Raw genomic sequence first — 20911 nt, 5'->3', positions numbered from 1 at the left:
CTTTACCATTAGCCAAATATTCCGCATTCCTGTTATTCCTTCCAAAGTGAATCACCTCACACTTCTCTACATTAAACTCCATTTGCCACCTCTCAGCCCAGCTCTGCAGCTTATCTATGTCCCTCTGAAACCTGCTACTTCCTTCCACACTGTCGACAACACCACCTACTTTAGTGTCGTCTGCAAATTTACTCACCCACCCTTCTGCGCCCTCCTCTAGTCATTGATAAAAATGACAAACAGCAACGGCCCCAGAACAGATCCTTGTGGTACGCCACTTGTAACTGAACTCCATTCTGAACATTTCCCATCAACCACCACCCTCTGTCTTCTTTCAGCTAGCCAATTTCTGATCCACATCTCTAAATCACCCTCAATCCCCAGCCTCCGTATTTTCTGCAATAGCCTACCGTGGGGAACCTTATCAAACGCTTTATTGAAATCCATATACACCACATCAACTGCTCTACCCTCGTCTACCTGTTCAGTCACCTTCTCAAAGAACTCGATAAGGTTTGTGAGGCATGACCTACCCTTCACAAAGCCATGCTGACTATCCCTGATCATATTATTCCTATCTAGATGATTATAAATCTTGTCTCTTATAATCCCCTCCAAGACTTTACCCACTACAGACGTGAGGCTCACCGGTCTATAGTTGCCGGGGTTGTCTCTACTCCCCTTTTTGAACAAAGGGACCACATTTGCTATCCTCCAGTCCTCTGGCACTATTCCTGTAGCCAATGATGACATAAAAATCAAAGCCAAAGGCCCAGCAATCTCTTCCCTGGCCTCCCAGAGAATCCTAGGATAAATCCCATCAGGCCCCAGGGACTTATCTATTTTCAGCCTGTCCAGAATTGCCAACACCTCTTCCCTACGTACCTCAATGCCATCTATTCTAATAGCCTGGGTCTCAGCATTCTCCTCCACAACATTATCTTTTTCCTGAGTGAATACTGACGAAAAATATTCATTTAGTATCTCGCCTATCTCTTCAGACTCCACACACAACTTCCCATCCCTGTCCTTGACTGGCCCTACTCTTACCCTAGTCATTCGCTTATTCCTGACATACCTATAGAAAGCTTTTGGGTTTTCCTTGATCCTACCTGCCAAATACTTCTCATGTCCCCTCCTTGCTCATCTTAGCTCTCTCTTTAGATCCTTCCTCGCTAACTTGTAACTATCCATCGCCCCAACTGAAACTTCACACCTCATCTTCACATAGGCCTCCTTCTTCCTCTTAACAAGAGATTCCACTTCTTTGGTAAACCACGGTTCCCTCGCTCTACGCCTTCCTCCCTGCCTGACCGGTACGTACTTATCAAGAACACGCAGTAGCTGTTCCTTGAACAAGCTCCACTTATCCAGTGTGCCCAACACTTGCAGCCTACTTCTCCAACCTATCCCCCCCAAGTCACGTCTAATGGCATCATAATTGCCCTTCCCCCAGCTATAACTCTTGCGCTGCGGTGTATACTTATCCCTTTCCATCACTAACGTAAACGTCACCAAATTGTGGTCACTGTCCCCAAAGTGCTCTCCTACCTCCAAATCTAACACCTGGCCTGGTTCATTACCCAAAACCAAATCCAACGTGGCCTCGCCTCTTGTTGACCTGTCAACATATTGTGTCAGGAAACCCTCCTGCACACATTGTACAAAAAACGACCCATCTAATGTACTCGAACTATATCTTTTCCAGTCAATATTTGGAAAGTTAAAGTCTCCCATAATAACTACCCTGTTACTTTCGCTCTTATCCAGGATCATCCTCGCCATCCTTTCCTCTACATCCCTCGAACTATTTGGAGGCCTATAGAAAACTCCCAACAGGGTGACCTCTCCTTTCCTGTTTCAAACCTCAGCCCATACTACCTCGGAAGATGAGTCCCCATCTAGCATCCTCTCCGCCACCGTAATACTGCTCTTGACTAGCAGCACCACACCTCCCCCTCTTTTGCCTCCTTCTCTGAGCTTACTAAAACACCTAAACCCCGGAACCTGCAACATCCATTCCTGTCCCTGCTCTATCCATGTCTCCGAAATGGCCACAACATCGAAGTCCCAGGTACCAACCCATGCTGCCAGTTCCCCTACCTTATTTCGTATACTCCTGGCATTGAAGTAGACACACTTCAAACCACCTACCTGAACACTGGCCCCCTCCTGCGACGTCAATCTGTGCTCCTGACCTCTATACTCTCATTCTCCCGTACCCTAAAACTTCAATCCAGGTTCCCATGCCCCTGCTGCATTAGTTTAAACCCCCCCAAAGAGCACTAACAAATCTCCCCCCCAGGATATTTGTGCCCCTCAGGTTCAGATGTAGACCATCCTGTCTGTAGAGGTCCCACCTTCCCCAGAAAGAGCCCCAGTTATCCAGAAATCTGAATCTCTCCCGCCTGCACCATCCCTGTAGCCACGTGTTTAATTGCTCTCTCTCCCTATTCCTCATCTCACTATCACGTGGCACGGGCAACAACCCAGAGATAACAACTCTGTTTGTTCTAGTTCTGAGCTTCCATCCTAGCTCCCTGAAAGCCTGCCTGACATCCTTGTCCCCTTTCCTACCTATGTCGTTAGTGCCAATGTGGACCACAACTTGGGCCTGGTCGATGGTAGCGAGGGGGGTCCTAAGATGACGGCCAAGATGGCGGCCCCCGTCGGTCGCACGTGTCGGGCGGCGCTGAAGATGGTGGCCAAGATGGCGGCCCCCATGAGTCGCACGTGTCGGGCGGAGTTAAAGATGGCAGCTCCCACGGGTAGCACAAGGCGGATGATGCGTCAGAAGGGGGCGTTACCGGCAGGCACACAGTCATGCTGCGGGGTCTGCGAGCCGGGCCTGCGATTTTGGAACTTTGGGTCGGGCCAAGCAGTCTTTGGCAAAATGTCCTTTTTTGCCGCAGTCGCTGCAGGTCACGTTCCGAGCTGGGCAACGGTGCCTGGGGTGCTGGTTCTGACCGCAGAAATAGCAAGGCGACCCCCCCGGATTGGGCGGGCAGCCGCGCGGCACAGGCCTGGGACACCCTCGGGTCGGGTGATGGTCGCGCCTCCGGCGCACACAAGGAAATCGCGTGGTCGGAGGGGAAAGCATTTAGGCTCTGGAAGGCTACCTCTAATAAGGTGGATAGTTTTACCGTCTCTTCTTGGTCGAGGGCGCCCTTTTCGAGCAGGCGCTGTCTGACATAGTTGGACCGGACTCCAGCCACATATGTGCCCCGGATGGCGAGTTCCATGTGCTGCGAGGTCGTGACGTCCTTGTAGTTACAGTTCCGAGCGAGTACCCTCAGGTCGCGTAGATATTCCTCCAGCGATTCCCCGGGGCGTTGACGACGTGTGGTGAGGAGATGCCGCGCGAACACTTCTTTCACCGGCCTCACATAATGTCTTTTCAGGATCGTGACCTCGTCTGCGTAAGTGGTTGCGTCCTCGATTAGTAAAAAGATTCTGTGGCTCACCCGGGCGTTGAGGAGTCAGCTGGTGTGCCTCGGTGACGGCAGGCGAGGTGGAGGAGGCGAGGTTGGCCTCAAAACAGCGGAGCCAATGTGAGAAGATTCCTTTGGCTTCAGCTGCCTGTGGGTCGAGTTCCAGCCGATCCGGTTTGAAGGCGGCTTCCATTGCGATATCTCAGCTTGATGCGACCATCAATTCACACAAGACGATTAGTAGAAGTGAACAGTGGTTTTAAGAAGCTAGATCTGTGCCTGCCTGCGACTGCTCTGTGCTGAGTGCTGCCTACAGGCTGCAGGTTTACATACCACCCCCGAGGGGGCGGAGCCCACAGGGGCATCAACATAATACAGTACAAACAGTGGTGAATTGCAGTAGCAATACGTTCACCACATTACGTAAAAACTGAGTGTTGCAAAACATTCACAGAACCTCAAGAAATCCGAAATGTAACTGGCAACAGTAAGTATTCTGCGGACAGTAACTCACCCCCCGACTCCCCAAAGCCTGTCCACCATGTACAAGGCACAAGTCAGGAATGTGACGGAATAATCACCACCTGCCTGGGTGAGTGCTGCTGAATAAACACAAGAAGCTCAACACCATTCAGGACAAAGAAGCATTTGATTTTTAAAAATTCATTTACGGGACGTGGATGTCGCTGGTCAGGCCAGCATTTATTGCCCATCCCTGGATGCCCTTCAGCAGGTGGTGGCGAGTTGCCTTCTTGAACCTCTGCAGTTGCTGATGCACATGTTCACGCAGACACTGGGAGAATGAGCAAACTCCACACAGTGACCCAAGGCTGGAAGTGAACCCATGTCCCTGGTGCTGTGAGGCCACAGTGATAACCACTGTGCCACCCTCAGTTCCTGCAGTGCATCTTGTAGATGGTACACCCGGCTGCTGTTCGTCGGTGGTGGAGGATTTGAGTGTGTGTGGAAGGGGAGCAATCAAAAAAACTGATTTGTCCTGGATGGTGTCGAGCTTACTGAATGTTGTTTGGAGCTGCGCTCATCCAGGCAAATGGGGAGCATTCCATTACACTCCTGACTTGTGCCGTGTAGATGGTGGACAGGCTTTGGGGGATCAGGAGGTGAGTTACTCACTGTAGAATTCCTAGCCTTTGATGTGCCCTGGTAGCCACAGTATTAATATGGCTCATCCAGTTCAGTTTCTGATCAATGGTAACCCACAGGATGTTGATTGTGGGGGGATTCAGCAATGGTAATGCCATTGAATGTCAAGGGGCGATGGTTAGATCCTCTCTTGTAGGAGATGCTGGCATTTGTGTGGCGCGAATGTAACCCTGGCACCCTGCCCATCACCACCTGTGCATCACTGACAGGATTCACTGCAGCAACTTGCCAAGACTACTTCGACAGCACCTTCCAAACCCTCTACCTCAACCACATAGAAAAACAAGGGCAGCAGACGCATGAGAACTCCACAACCTGCAAGTTCCCCTCCAAGCCAAACACTGTTCTGAATTGGAAAAGGCATTCCTTTACTGTTTCTGGGTCAAAATCCTGGAGCTCCCTCCCTTTCAGCACAGTGGGTGTACCCACACCTCATGGACTGCAGCGGTTCAGAAAGCAGCTCACCATTTTCTCAATGGCAACTAGGGATAGGAAATAAATGCTGGCCTTGCCTGCAACACCTACATTCATGAATGAATAAAAACAAAAGCATTAGTTTGTTGCCATAAATAGGCACGAGAAATTAATCAATAATAGAGCTGATTTGTCTCACTGTCCAGCTCCTGAAATCCACTCATGTAACTTGTTGCTCAAATCATCCAACACCAATAATAACTTGTGCTTCACTGAAAATCTTTCGGTAGTTCAATCTAGAGACAAAAAAGGTTTACTTCCCCACTCCTTAATGGAAATGCTCGTGTCTTATTTCATAAGCCTTAAAAACTTGACAAATTGACTGCGGTGGCAGTAAATATGCATTGCTCAACTAAGTATTATTTTTAATGGGTAAATAAAAGTGATGGTTCACACTGGGTACCAACCTGAGAAAAGAGAAGACTGAATGAGACTATCATTAAGTAGTCAGGTGCTGTCGAATTTGGCTGTCCAAAGCATGTGCACCGAACTAAAACAACTTGCATCTGTATAGCGCCACGGCACCTCACAGCAAAAATGGATGCTGTAGATGGCACCAAACGCTCGGTCAAATAGTTCAGTTTAAGGATGGTCTGAAAAGCAGAGTGAGATAGAGACAAATTTTTAAATTCTCTCATGGGATGTGGGCATCGCTGGCTGGGCCAGCATTTATTGCCCATCCCTGAGGGTAATTTGCTGTGGGTCTGGAGCCACATGTAGGCCAGACCAGATAAGGAAGGCCTTTCCTTCCCTAAAGGACATTTGTGAACCAGATGGGTTTTTACAACAATCGACAATGTTTTCATGGACACTATGAGACTTTTTTAATTCCAGATTTTCATTGAATTCAAATTTCACCACCTGTCCTGGTGGGATTCGAACCCGGGTCCCCAGGCCTGGGTTTCTGGATTATTAGTCCGGTGACAACACCACTACCATCCCACGAGTAAATGAGTCTAATCCAGGGCACAGAGTCGAGACTGCTGAAGGCATGGTTACAGACGACAAGGCAGGGGGATGTTGCAGGGTTGGTGTGGAATGAAAAAACGCATGTAGTTTTCTTTTGGGTGGGGAAAAGGTGTAGAGAGTCTGGGAGCGCTTTAAATGCTGAGGAAGTTACAGGACTAAGGAGCAGAAAAGGCAATGAAAGTATTTAAACATGGGAATTTAAAAATCGAAGCACTGGGGACTGTAAACCAATGTAATTCAGCAAAGAAAGGAGGGGTGCTGTGTGAGTCAGGCAGTGCAGGATAGGATACAGATAGCAGAGTTTTAGATGAGGTGAAGATTACAGAGGATGGGGTGGTAAAGAAAAGGAGGGGTATAGTTGTGTCTAGGGTAAATAAAGGTATGGATTAGCTTCAGCAGTGGAGGTCGGTGATGCTGTGGCACTGAAATCAGTGGCCTGAAAGAAGCTGCCCATGATAAAGTTTCCACCTTATTGTTCAGTGAAGCCAATGCGGGGTCTCAAGCTCAGCGTCAAATCGAAAGCCAACTGACCCGCCTGGGACAATGGCTGGCCATTGTGGTGGAATCAGTGGCAGCTTACAAAGGTTCAGAAAGGATCAAAAACATCAGCTTTGTCTGTATATCAATATGTAACCATAGATTAGTTGTGTTGTCTTTTTCTGGCCACTGGTGGCCATGCCTCGAGCTGCCTGGGCTCCAGGCTCTGGAATTTACCTTCTGAACCTCGCTGTCTCTCTAGTGCTTTCTTCTTTAAAGATGCTCCTCACATTTAACTCTTGAACCAAACTTTTGGCTCCTTATTTGGCTCAATGTAAACTTTGTGTAATAACGTCCCTATCAAACGATTTGGAATGTTTTTACATTAATGGTGCTAAACAAATGCACATTGATGTTACTGTTGGGGCCATGCTGGCTGCAAAGCAGTGTTCCCACTCGGTAGGATCGCTGGTGTCCACTCTGGAAGAGTCGCCAACATGACAAAGGCAGCTAGATGCTAGGCTCGGAGACCTGGACAGCTCTTGGCATCAGCTTTGGAGGGTCAGGTGACTTCCCTCTTGCTGTTGAGTACAGATATTCAAATTCAGAGAGGATAACAATTTGAAGAAACAAGAACACAAGAAGTAGGAGTAGACCATACATGGCCTGTCGAGCCTGCCCCATCATTCAGTACCATCATGGTTGACCCTGGGCTTCATCGCCACTTTCTCACCTACTCCCAGATCCCTTAATTTCCTGAAAGATCAAAAATCGATCTACCTCAGCTTTAAGCTAAAGAAATTTGGCATGTCTGCATTGACTCTCACAAACTTCTACAGATATGCGATAGAGGGCATCCTATCCGGCTGCATCACAGCTTGGTATGGCAATGCTCAGTCCAAGGTCTCAAGAAACCGCAAAGTGTGGTGAACTCAGCCCAACGCATCACACAAACTTGCCACCCCCACATTGATTCTATATACACCTCTCGCTGCCTCAGGGAGGCAGACAGCATTATCAGAGACCCCTCCCACCCAGGCATTGCCTTCTTCCAGACCCTTCCATCAGGCAGAAGGTACAGGAGTCTGACGACACGCACATCCAGATAGGAACAGCTTCTTCCCCACAGCTACAAGACTCCTCAACGAGTCCCCCTCGGACTGATCTGTTCCCTGTAACAACGCCCTATGCTGCTCTTGCTCATGCATTTGCTTTGTTTGGCCCCTTGTTCCACACTGTAACCAATCACTGTTTTGTCGATGTGCCATTTGTCTATGTTCTCTGTTGCTTATTCTTGTCTCTACGATATACGTACTGTGTACGTTCCTCGGCCGCAGAAAAATACTTTTCACTCTACTTCGATACATGTGACAATAAATCAAATCAAATCAAGAATATTCAACATGGGGGCCGGTTTAGCTCTAATGGCTGGACAGCTGGTTCGTGATGCAGAGCAAGGTCAACAGTGCGGGTTCAATTCCTGTACTGAGTGAGGTTATTCATAAAGACCCTGCCTTCTCAATCTTGCCCCTTGCCTGAGGTGTGGTGATCTTCAAGTTAAACCACCACCAGTCAGCTGATCGGCCCCTAATCTTGAAACTCAGTTACTCAGACTTGCATTGAAACCTGTGCCAGGTTTAAAATTCTGCAGTTACTTAATTTTCATTCGCCCCTCTTTTTAAATTACATTTTACTTAAATTGTGCTGCAGCCATTTACCCAGTGCTACTCTTAAATCAACTGGCACAGAAAGATCAGGAGTTAGATTGCACAAGACATTTTTAAATCTTTTGTCTGCCTGTTGATTTGTGAACCCTATACACACCATTCTGGGTAAAATCATCTGCTGCATTTATGGGCTACAAAGCATTTTGTTGTTATTTAAATATGTCTAATGTAACTTTATGGCTTTTGGAGAAGTTGCATAATTTAAGGATGCTGTTACTGTGATGAATGTAAGTAATTGGAATATATATTGTATTTCATATCTATTGCAGTAATCTGTTTTAATGCCCAAGTTCAGGTATGTATATCTGTTGCAATAATATTATTAAAGAATCTAAGTTACGATTTCCAGACACTGTGGCTGCAGGAGGTGCAACTAAGATGGCGCAAAAGATCATCATTCATTCCAACCATGTATGTTGTTTACCTGTAGAGGACTAATGAAATTTTATTTTTAGAAAGAAGGAGCTTAGATAATTGAAGGGTTGTGGTTAGCTTTAGTTAGCTGGTCATAACGCAGTTGGCGGGATAGAGATTATAAAATTAATGAGAGGAGCCAGGTCTGTAGCAGACAGCTTAGTTTTATTTTTTCTGGGAGCTTTGAGCTTAGCATCAGCTTTTGCAAAAGGCTGTCAGGTTAGGGAATAGTCTGACACAGACCAGGAATCCTGACAGGAACTCTCTCTCTCTCTTCAAATAGTATTTCCAAGAAATCTCTATTCAAGTGTACAGCAGGTAACCCTGCATTTATAAGTGTCTTTTGACCTGTGATGGGTTTTGCTTGATTCAAGATAGAGAAGGTATCAGTTAGAGGTTAAAGTGTTTCCTTTTGTTAAGAATTGTTTAACTATTTTCTGTGGTGTTAATGTTGTTTAATTCTGTGATAATAATATACCATATTCCTATTTGTCAGTGGAATCCCTTCTGGAGTGAATTATCCTTTCCTCACAGTTTTACAACTTTAAAAAAAAGTGTTTGGGGTTCTTGTCCCGTATCCTTGTCGGGGTCTGTTCGGCGATTACGTCTTCAGTGGAAGTGCTTCAATCAATTTTTAAAACATTCTTTAATGGGGTGTGGGCCAGCATTTATTGCCATCCCTAATTGCCCTTGTGAGGGAATTTAAGAGTCAACCACATTGTTGTGGATCTGGAGTTATATGTGGGCCAGGCCAGGTAAGATCGACAGTTTTCCCTCCCTAAAAGACACTAGTGAACCAGATGGGTTTGTGTGACAATCGACAATAATTTCATGGTTATCATGAGACTTTTAATTCCAGATTTTTATTGCATTCAGATGTCACCACCTGCAGTGATGGGATAGGAACCCTGGTCCTCAGGACATTACCCTGGATTATTAGTCGAGTGACAATGGGCGGCACGGTAGCACAGTGGTTAGCACTGCTGCCTCACAGCACCAGGGACCCGGGTTCAATTCCGGCCTTGGGCCACTGTCTCGGTGGACTTTGTACGTTCTCCCAGTGTCTGCGTGGGGTCCCCCCCCCAAAAGCTCCGGTTTCTTCCCACAGTCCAAAGGTGTACGGGGTAGGTGGACAGGCCATGCTAAATTGCCCCTTAGTGACGAGGGATGTGAAGGTTAAATTCTGGGGTTTCAGGGATAAGGTGGGATATGGATCGGTGAGGACTCGATGGTCCGAATGGCCTACTTCTGCACTGTAGGGATTCTATGACCACAATGCCACTGCCTCCCCTCCCATTAAATCGGTATCAGCTCACTCTATTCGATCTTTAGCTCTCAACTCATTTTCACACTATAATCAATTTGGGAGGCAACAAAGCTGGAAACTCCTAACTTACCAGGGATGATCTGTGGTGCATTGCACATAAAAACTCTGCATCATGGAATATGATTAAATACTTTCATAAGAACACAAGACAGAGGAGCAGTAATAGTTCATTTGGTTGAATCTGCTCTGTCCATTCAGTATGATCTTGCCTGATCTGATTGTGGCCTTTGCTCCACTTTGCCTGCCACCACCCGACCGCACCCCCCACCTGCCCACTCCTCCAATAACCCTAGACTTGCACTTGCCTAGATCAGGGCAGCTGGAACACACTCAAGAAAATTGACAGCATCTAGGACAAAGAAGCCCACTTCACCACCTTAAGCATCCACTCCCTTCACCATAGATGCAGATTGGCAGCAGTGTGTACCATCTACACAATAATAATAATAATAATAATAATAATAATAATAATAATAATAATAATAATCGCTTATTGTCACAAGTAGGCTTCAATGAAGTTACTGTGAAAAGCCCCTAGTCGCCACATCCCGGCGCCTGTTCGGGGAGGCTGGTATGGGAATTGAACCCGCGCTGTTGCCTTGTTCTGCATTACAAGCCAGCTATTTAGCCCAGTGTGCTAAACCAGCCCCTAGATGTGCTGCAGCAACTAGCCAAAGCTTCTTCGACAGCACCTTGTTATCCCACGGCCATCACCATCTAGAAGCACAAGGGCAACAGACGCATGGGAACAAAATCCTGGAACTTTCTTCCCTACAACACAGATTGCAGCGGTTCAAGAAGGTGGCTCAGCACCACCTTCTCAATGGCAATTAGCGATGGGAAACGGATGCTGACCAGCCGGTGATGCTCAAATCTTGTGAAAGAACGGTGATCTGATACTAACCTCGGCTGTATCATATGCAATTAAACGCTCTTTGCATGCTGTGCTACGATTGCCACTGTTTCTCAGCTAGGAGATCTCAGGGAATTGATATACCATTTCACACCCTTCGTGATGCCGACAGAGAAGAAATTTCCATCCAAAATCTATCCCATCTTGTTAAACAAGTTTTCTACCAACGGATCAGCTGCTGAAGGAGGTGAGTAAGATCAGCCATACAGAACAATCTGCAGTTGTGTCATGGTCAGGACACTGATAAGATCTGATGGGAGTCCTGAAGCACCACATAACTGGGCTGTGCCATATCATGGTTTGGGTAAAGGAAGTAGAGCAGAATTTCTGTTCTGAATGCTCTCCATTACTTCCCACTGGGAGTGTAAACATGTGAATGTTGGGGGAGGATAAGAATGGGCACGGAGATGTGATTTTCAAATGTTGAAACACCTGATGATGCTCACTATCTCAACACACACACACAAAATGAAGACTACTAGAGCGAGGGGGTTCTTGGATGTATGTAAGAAGTTGATTACTTCAGGATGGAGAGAATGGAGGGGGTGGTGCAGGTCAGAGGAACAAAAACTTCCTGCTTTGCAGCATTTATCTGGACCACAAAATATTCCCTGGTCACTGCAAATATCAAGCAATTAAGTGCACTTTCATGGGACAACATACCTTTCTACCCAAGGTGAGCCAAATAGAAATTTAGAGGATCGTAAAAGATCGTTCAGCCAATAATGATACACTCTCTCCATGAATCACAGGGCAGCACGGTAGCATAGTGGTTAGCACAGTTGCTTCGCAGAGGGGCGAGTCAAGAGAGACAGGAAGTGTGGATAACAGACTTAAGTGGGGGCAGCACGGTAGCACAGTGGTTAGCACAGTTGCTTCGCAGCTCCAGGGTCCCAGGTGCAATTCCCGACTTGGGTCACTCTCTGTGCGGAGTCTGCACGTTCTCCCCGTGTCTGCGTGGGTTTCCTCCGGGTGCCCCGGTTTCCTCCCACAGTCCAAAGATGTGCAGGTTAGATGGATTGGCCATGCTAAATTGTCCTTAGTGTTCAAAAAGGTTGGGTGGGGTTACTGGGTTACATGAAGGGTGGAGGTGTGGGCTTGGGTAGGGTGCTCTTTCCAAGGGCCGGCGCAGACTCAATGGGCCGAATGGCCTCCTTCAGCACGGTAAATTCTGTGAATCACATGCAACTCATTTCATCATTGTCTCAGTCCAATTCAACTCTTTCTCCCGAGTGGAACAGCCGATCTCAGGTGAATCTCCACAAAGGTAACTCGATGGGACGGAAGAAAAATCGGGTTCCAAGAGGGTAAGTAGGCAAAACACTGGAACATTAACCCACTACTATGACTTAAGACAGTTAAATTGTTTGGGCTCTGGACTCTAGCCCCATTAAAGGTTAAAAAAACGTAGGTTTAGAATTTCAGGAGTGATTTCATAATCCTTTATATTTTACTTATCAGAAATGGTTAATTCTGGTTCTCAGGTCTCAATAACTCTTCTACTTATGGGAATCCTAAAATGATGCGCTCACCATATACTTCCCCAGAAAGGGTGATTGCATCGGCTCCCAACCCAATCCATCACTTCTGCAGCTGCATGGTAGCGCTGAAAACCAATAAGGTTATCAATTAACTGGAAATGAAAACATTTTTAAGTTAAAAATCATGGAATCACAGAAGCCCTACAGTGCAGGAGGCGGCCATTCGGCCAATTGAGCCTTCACCAACCTTCTGAAAAAGCACTCTACCTGGGCCCAATCCCCCACCCTAAAACCCATAACCCCACCAAACCTTCAGACACTAAGGGGCAATTTAGCATGGCCAATCCACCTAACCTACACATCTTTGGACTGTGGGAGGAAACTGAAGCACCCGGAGGAAACCCACGCAGACAGGGGGAGAAAGTGCAAACTGCCCACACAGTCACCCGAGGTTGGAATCGAACCTGGGTCCCTGCTGCCGTGAGACAACAGTGCTAAGCACTGTGCCATCCATTTTATTTGCCCTTTCCTTTCTGTTGGCAATTGGTGCAAGATGCGACACAACTGTTAATAATTTTTCAGGGCTGAACTTCAATTTGTACCCGTTGTCAAAAGGGCTTTTCTCTGCTTCAGCTTTGCTCAAAATGGTTCTATCATTTTAACCTCGCCATATTTTCCTAACAGATTGTTTGTCAATCCAGGATGAATTTTATCTTCAGAGTGAACTACTCAGGTGTCATATATTTGTCTATGAACACCTGATTAGTGGCATGCGCAAACCAACACAAGGATTAGGAGGAGTAGGCCGCTGGGTCCCTTGAATCTGCTCTGCCATTTGATAAGGCCAAGTCTTATCTGAAATGTGGTCTCAACTCCACTTTCCTGTCCACCACCTGGAACTCTTAACTAACTTGTCTATCAGACGTCTATCCAAATCTGCCTTCAATAAATTCAATGACCCAGCTTCCATTACACTCTACATAAGAGAATTCCAAAGACTAATGACCCTCTGGGATAAAGAATTTTTCATTATCTCAGTCTTATTTTTGAACAGTGTCCCCTCATTCTGGACTCCCCTACAACGTGCTCTCAGGTGCTTATGTGATTCAATAAATCATCTCTCATTCTTCTAAACTTCTATGTGTAACTGGAGTAGGCTTTTAAAAATTCACTCTTGGGATTTGAACATCGCCTATAAACTGGCGCTTACACCCACCCTGAAAACATATCATAGAATCACTCAAAAATTCATAGAAAAATGATTTTGAAAATAGAATTCCCAATAACGTGTATTTCTAGAGCAGATGTCACATGGCTAAAATAATGCAAACCGCTACACAGGAGCATATTTATCTCAACAAAATATGACACAACACCTCAAAATATTCTTTCTAAATTTTTCCTTAGTGAAGAATGGATGTTCTTCAAGAAGTTAAATAAACCTTCTGCAAACTGGGTAGTTTTAAAGACAACCTCCCTTCAGGACCCGCCATTGTTACAGTTTCTGTACATTGTACGAGTCTCCAGACTGAAATCCAACCATGTGTTTCAACACCCATTTCAGAATTGCCTTCCATTGAACAATTTATTATACATGATGCTGTGGCTTCTCATTCACTGGGAGTTGAATTAAAATTGCAAACAGACTTCACAAAGGGTTCTCAACAGCCAAGAGACCGCTGCCATTTCTTCCACTTCTCACTGGCTAAATTCAAGCCCAGGTCCTTACGTCCCCAAATAAAGACTGCTTCACAGAAACTGTGGATAGAAAGAGCACTTTATAACAGGAGAGTGAGAACCAAAGTCTTGCAGTTTTTGGCACAATGTGTTCTTTTAACTCAACTATAAACAAGAATGTATAGATTGTCAAACAAAAACTTGGGCTAGCTGACACTTGGAATGGTATTTAATAGTACTTGTTTTCAATCTGACCTGACTTCTTTTTGTTCTCGATAAGTAGCGATAAGTACAGGTGACTGATTTCATCTCAAATTAATGTCAGGAAAAATGATTTCTGGACTACCAAACATTTCAGGAGAAGAGCCAAGCTAGAGTCCCAAATTCACACAAAGGATTACCACCCATTCATTTTTGGATCTGAACCCATCATTTTGTTTTAGGGTGAGTAATTTCCAGCTATCGGAGAGCAATGTGTTTTTTTTAAAGAAAGACATTCATTCAGTTCATTCACATCTAATTACTTACAGCTTTGATTAAAAAGGCTTTCAATAATTTTCTTTTATCAGCAGCAAACAGGTGAATCTTAGTCTTGATGAACCTTCTAAGGCCTATTATTGTATTTGACAAAAGTGGGCAATTTTAATTGTGTCATTTCCCATTTACTCATTTTCACCAGAATATTTATCTTTATTTTCTGTTATCTGCAGGAAGCTGTATTGAATATGTAAATTCAATAATTTGTGCTCAAAAGTCCAAGTTACCATTTATGTTTTAAAGGTCACACGATGATTGTATCTCTCTCAATAATTCTGTGGTTGATTGAATTTGGAACTGCTACAGTCCAGTCCTGTAACCAAACTGATCTTGAAGTTGCAAAAACGTTCCCCCACATTTCAGTAAAAATATATTTTTTAAACCATCAGCAAAACTTTGTTGCATAAGGATTTAATACTGTCACAGCAATTAAAAACAGTTTCCTAAATGTGATAAATGCAAAATTCAGTGTGAAATTGAAAATACAGGTCGTGTTGAGCGAACTAATTTGGGCTAGAGTAATAGCTGAGAGTGGGTTGGAGGTACACCTGGCCTCTGTCACCATAAACTTGGGGAAGTGAAAAACCCAACCAGCTCAGGTTTTCACCCTTGAGCATTATCCCCGATACCGTAGGCAGTCTCCACTGAATTTACTTGAGCATAGGTGAAGAATGAATAGACTTGGCAGTAAAGTTTGCTGTGATTGAGTAATTTGCTGATACTCATTATTTGGGCACATGCACAAATAGCCACTCAGCTGCCTACCATGTACCTACCAGCACCCAATAGCCTACAGAGTAGGGGTCAGCATCTTTAGGGTTAAACAGTTCAGATTTCATACAGCTAAAAAACAAACAGCAATGAATGGGAATCTGTGGCTTGGGGCAGATTTCTTTCATTTTACAATATAAAATTATATGACAGTATCACTCCAACTTTTCTCCAGTTAATGGTAATAAAGAGCCATTTACAATAATCCATCAGCATTAACCATTGATTTTAATGAGCAAATCCTCGAGTGCATCATGTTATCAGCAAGGTCAGTCCCATTCAGGTCATGTCTTTTTTAAATTGTTCACTTCAACATACTTTAGGGCTTTATAAAAAAAAAAGACTTGCATTTATATAATCATCTGTCATGACATTAGAGCAACTACTAGTGCTTATTTATTGTTGAAAATTTTCACCGAGAAGTACAAATGGTCATAGAGATGACAGAATCTAACGATCAACTGGATAACATGTACACTGCTGTACCCAAATCAATATAAGTGAACTGGACAAAAAAAACATTGATAATATCCAGACAAATCAATGAACTATAGAAGCATCATTCCGCAGAGTTATTCTATAGTTTTAGTGAAGTGAAGAGCAATAAAAAGGAACAGGAGCAACAGCATGACATTTATTTATACATATTCTCTGATGCAGGAACATTGGCAAGGGTGCATTTCTTGTCCACCCCTGCCTTCTGAGAAAATGATGGTGAACTTTCCTTGAACCATTGCAGTCCTCATGGTGTTATGCAGGAAATTTCTCAATATTGACGTTAACTGTATTTATTCCTCCATCCCCAATCCTTTACCCCTCACTACCAGCTCTTTCTTCCATCAATTGAAACCCATTTCTATCGCTTACTATCTCACTTAAGATTTAAAAGTTTACGATTGCTTTTTTTGGACGAGGGCAGAAAAAGTTCTGGTGACAGAAGATTTACCCCCTCTGGTCCCTGGCACTGTCAATAGTTACAAGGATTATCAAGTATTATATTCACCTTTAAAACTTTTAATCTTATTATATGTATGAAAAGTGGTAAAAATGAATTATTTTTAAAATTCATTCATGGGATGTGGACTTTGTAGGCTGGTCAGCATTAATTGCTCATATCTAATTGCCCTTGAGAAGGTGGTGATGAGCTGCCTTCTTGAACTGCGGCATCCATGCGGTGTAGGTGCACCCAGTGCTGTTAGGGAGTTTCAGGATTTTGACCCAGCGACAATGAATAAAGAATATTTCCAAGTCAGGATGGGGAGTGACTTGGAGGGGAATTTCCATGTGTTCCCATGCAGCTGCTGCCCTTGTCCTTCAAGATGGTAGTGTTTGTGGGGTTGGATGGTGCTGTCTAAGGAGCCTTGATGAGTTCTATTGCAGAGTACAGAAGATCCAAGTTTGGTGCCCGGTCTGCAGTAAATTTGTTTATCTCACTTGAGACAACAATTTGAAAATGTAATTAGTTGCAGTCGTTGGAAGCTTGCTGTCGTGTCGTGTGTTCAAATGGCAGGACTGGAAGTGAGCGGGATTTTTACTCGGAGGTGGAAAGGTTGGCCATGCGTAATCCTGCAGCGACCAGCCAATTAACTATAGACCGTCAACGGGCCCAGACGTTTGTGCAGCAGAGGCGGACAGGAAAGCGCAAACTCCGCCGTTACTCCCAATGGTGGTAGGTCTGGGTGCCATATTTAACAGCACTCAGACAGGAAACCGCTCCCTTCAAGTCAGCACAATTATCCTGCCAGTCTGAGAGGAGGTTTTGAACTTGAACTGCTGCCACCACTTCACTATTTGCCAGACTTGGATCCCTGGAGCTGGAAGCCATCACCCTGCACCTCCTTCAATCACCTTGGACCTTCCCTCCTCTACTTTCCCTCTATCATCGAGTGTCCCCGCCCAACATCACTGACCTGCCCTCAATCACCCTTGATCTCCCCTCTAACAAGCTAGAATCATAGAAGTGTACAGCATGGAAACAGGCCCTTCGGCCCAACCAGTCCATGCCGCCCAGTTTTTACCATTAAGCTAGTCCCAGTTGCCCGCACTTGGCCCATAACCCTCTATACCCATCTTACCCATGTAACTATCTAAATGTTTTTTAAAAGACACAATTGTACCCGCCTCTACTACTACCTCTGGCAGCCCATTCCAGACACTCACTACCCTCTGAGTGAAGAAATTGCCCCTCTGGGCCCTTCTGAATCTCTCCCCTCTCACCTTAAACCTATGCCCTCTAGTTTTAGACTCCCTTACCTTTGGGAAAAGATGTTGACTATCTACCTTATCTATGCCCCTCATTATTTTATAGACCTCTATAAGATCACCCCTAAGCCTCCTACGCTTGTGTGGCTTTCATCAGAAATTAACATTCCTTCTGTCATCCATCTTCTCCACTCTGTCCCCCACAACTCTTCTTCGGGCTGAAACGGCCTGGCCATCCTTCTCTGGACAGCCATCCCAGACCTCCCTGGACATCCACCATCCTCCCTTCTATCAACAGTCATGCGTCAGCTCCCTGAACAGTTACCACCCCAGTTAATGCAACAGTTCAGCTCTTCTTCCCAATTCAACAAAGTTCCCCATACAAAAAAAGCACCTTGCACTTCTCCAAATCCATCAGGTAGACTACCCCATCTGCTGCACACCATTTTTAACCAGTTGTACATGCTTCTTGTTTGCTGACAACTTCATTGCAAAGGTACAATTTAATCCAGTAACCTGGTGTTTTATGCATTACATGCAATTGCACTGAAAGTTGACTCCCGCTGCTTGCTGTATTTATGGGCTGCCTTAGTCCGTCAGCAACTTATTTCCCAACTTTCACCCTGTCATCGGGAAGCTGACATTTGACCTCTCACACAGTTAAACGTCCCCCGCCCACCTCATTTCCCTCTCCTGAGAACTTCATTATACTCCGTCCAGTGTCTCTAGATGGGGATGGGGGAGGGCAATCCTTGATAGAAATTGAGTTGATATTTGATGAGACGATGATCAAATCTACTATAATGTATTCCATAGTGAAACAATATCTTGACACTAGGTCCCCAAGATCAAATGTGAATAATAGCTAGCCGGGATGAGGTACAGTAAATGCCTATGGGATTATCTTCGAGCAAAGGTCTGTGCTTATAGGGAACAGGCGAAAGAGAGGGATAAGAATCTCGCAGAATTAAAATGTCTTCAACGCTTAGAAGTAGTTTGCTGTTCCTGACATTTACAACTTAAAAATAAAATTCAAGCCATGAATGGCTTGCAAGGAAAATCTTTTTTAAAAATGTGCCGTAAAATGTTTTGAAAATTGAACTGGGGAAATAAAAATAAATCTCCCAGGCAAAAATAAATTTAGCATTCTCTCTGTGTGTGGCCCAAATCCCAACCGACTCTACTGCCAACTTGTTTCAATGGCCAAATCTTTGTTGTTGATAAAGCTATCTCATACACTGTTGCCACTCCCGAATCTGTGCCACTTTGATGTACGAACTTGCACAGAATGACTGCTTCTTACTTCTTGGGCATTGCCCCCTCATGTAACCCAGAGAAAAGTACGCCTTCTGTCAACAACGTAGCAGAGATATTTAAAAATTAATTCCAAAACTGAATGAAAAAATATTTCTGAAGATGTAGTTAGCCCCCAAACAATAATATTATTATTTTTCACAAAATGTACATTGTTTTGCATATATGTTAATTTTATTTTACTTTCTCAAATAATGAAACACTATATTCGAGGTATTAGCAGCTCTTGGAGAAGTCATAAGGACTCAAAATGTTAACTCTGTTTCTCTCTCCACAGTGGCTGCCCGACCTGCTGAGTTTACCCGGCATTTTCTTCGAGCAAAGGTCTGTGAGGAGGGGTTATTGGGTTACGGGGATAGGGTGGAAGTGAGGGCTTAAGGGGCTCCGTGCAGACTCGATGGGCCGAATGACCTCCTTCTGCACTGTATGTTCTATTTCCTGTTTTTAATTCAGATTTCCAGCATCCGCAGTACTGTGCTCTCATTCTAGCTATTAAACTGGTTGACGGTGGGAATAATTAACAAACCTAATTTTACAATTTGTGAAGTATCTGGGTATCTCACTTATACCACAAGTGGTTCAGTCAACATATTTTCATTGATGCTTCGCAATATAATGCTACGGTTGCTTAGATGTCTGCAGTAAGCGGTAAAACAAAACACAGAAAAGGTTTTTAAAATTACATGTACATCCTCAAGGAAACAATGCACCAAGTAAGCAATGACCAATTACCAACACTGGGACAACTGTCAGCCATCATTGCTCAAGCTGGTTGGGCAATGTAGAGAGTTAAGGTAGATCAGCGAAAGGAGCCAATTGCTGCCTGGGCTAAATCTGACCCGCACACCTTTATTCCCTCTTCACTTGAGGGTTGGACAACCAAAGACTGACTGATTGAGACTTCCAACACAACAGCAAATTAGCAGCTTCACTTCTCTGTTGTATGACAGAATTGTTTTCAAAACTGAACCATGTTATAAATCACATAGAGCGTACACCTTTAAAAGCATTGGTGTTCTTTCATACATTTCAAATCTCTTAAAAGATTTAGATGTAATTCATTCTCAACTCCATTCCAATTCCATTGCGGTTACAGGTTTTTCATTTTGAACAAATCCGAATATTTTAAAAGGAAGTGCAAGACGTTATTATTTCATATTTCATTTTTGAATGATGGAAGACACTTACTACTGAGCACAGTCGATGAGCTGGTACTCATTTGACCTTTCAAAACATGCCTTTATACCTTCGTCGTCCCACAGTGCTTTCGCATGATCGAAGAATTCCTGCAAATAGAAAGAAAACTTTGGTTAAAAACTGGTTTCAGCACTAGACCTCGTGGGAGTAAAGGTAACGTATTAGCTTGGACTGAGGATTGGTTAATAATATTGGATTCAGACAATAAACAGGCCGGTTTGGGATTGGCAGGTTGTAACTAGTGCAGTGCTATAGAATCAGTGTTCAGGTCTCAGCTAGTCACAAACTAAATAAATAATTTGGATGAGGGGACCGAGTGTAATGTGTCCAGGTTTGTTTGTGATATAAAGTTAGATGGGAATGTAAGCTTTGAGGAGAAAGCCAAGAATCCACAAGGATTTATAGACCAGTTAGGTGATTGGGAAAGGTGGCAGATGGAGTGTAATGCGGGGAAATGTAAACCATGTAAATCTATCCATTTACTCTTTTCAAATAAGGTATTTTAATATACATCTCACAGCTAAGATAATGAGATTTTTCCTTGCTAATTTTCTCTTCTGGCAGGGTCCTCTGATGCCCACCCAAGTTACCGTTCATGCCTGCGCTGAGTCAGCGGGTGGGGTTTCAATCCTCAGCGACATCATTGACAAGCCCAATCCACCTCATACGCAGGATTCACTGACACCAAATACAAGCGTCTTGGCCAAATCTCCCCCCTCTTTCTAATCCACAAATGTGTTGAAGTTGCTTGTGGCACTTGTACCACTCACCTCTGCAAACTACATGAATTGTACCTGGGGCGGTGAGCAGAATCTGGTGTCCTTCCATATAATGAG

General features: G+C 44.5%; 1 protein-coding gene across 4 annotated transcripts in view; it reads right to left on the bottom strand.

Annotated features, from left to right (window-relative positions):
* gnal2 (guanine nucleotide binding protein (G protein), alpha activating activity polypeptide, olfactory type 2) overlaps positions 1-20911 on the bottom strand; it is a 550721-nt gene that overhangs the window by 122566 nt on the left and 407244 nt on the right. For all 4 annotated transcript variants that reach the window (XM_072468384.1, XM_072468387.1, XM_072468385.1 and 1 more), the window contains exon 5: positions 20067-20164. In XM_072468384.1, coding sequence (XP_072324485.1) covers positions 20067-20164 — 98 coding nt within the window. The remainder of the gene's footprint in view (positions 1-20066; positions 20165-20911) is intronic.

The sequence above is a fragment of the Scyliorhinus torazame genome, chromosome 11, assembly GCF_047496885.1.
Source record: "Scyliorhinus torazame isolate Kashiwa2021f chromosome 11, sScyTor2.1, whole genome shotgun sequence".
NCBI lineage: Eukaryota > Metazoa > Chordata > Chondrichthyes > Carcharhiniformes > Scyliorhinidae > Scyliorhinus > Scyliorhinus torazame.
This window is presented reverse-complemented; position numbering and strand designations above follow the sequence as displayed.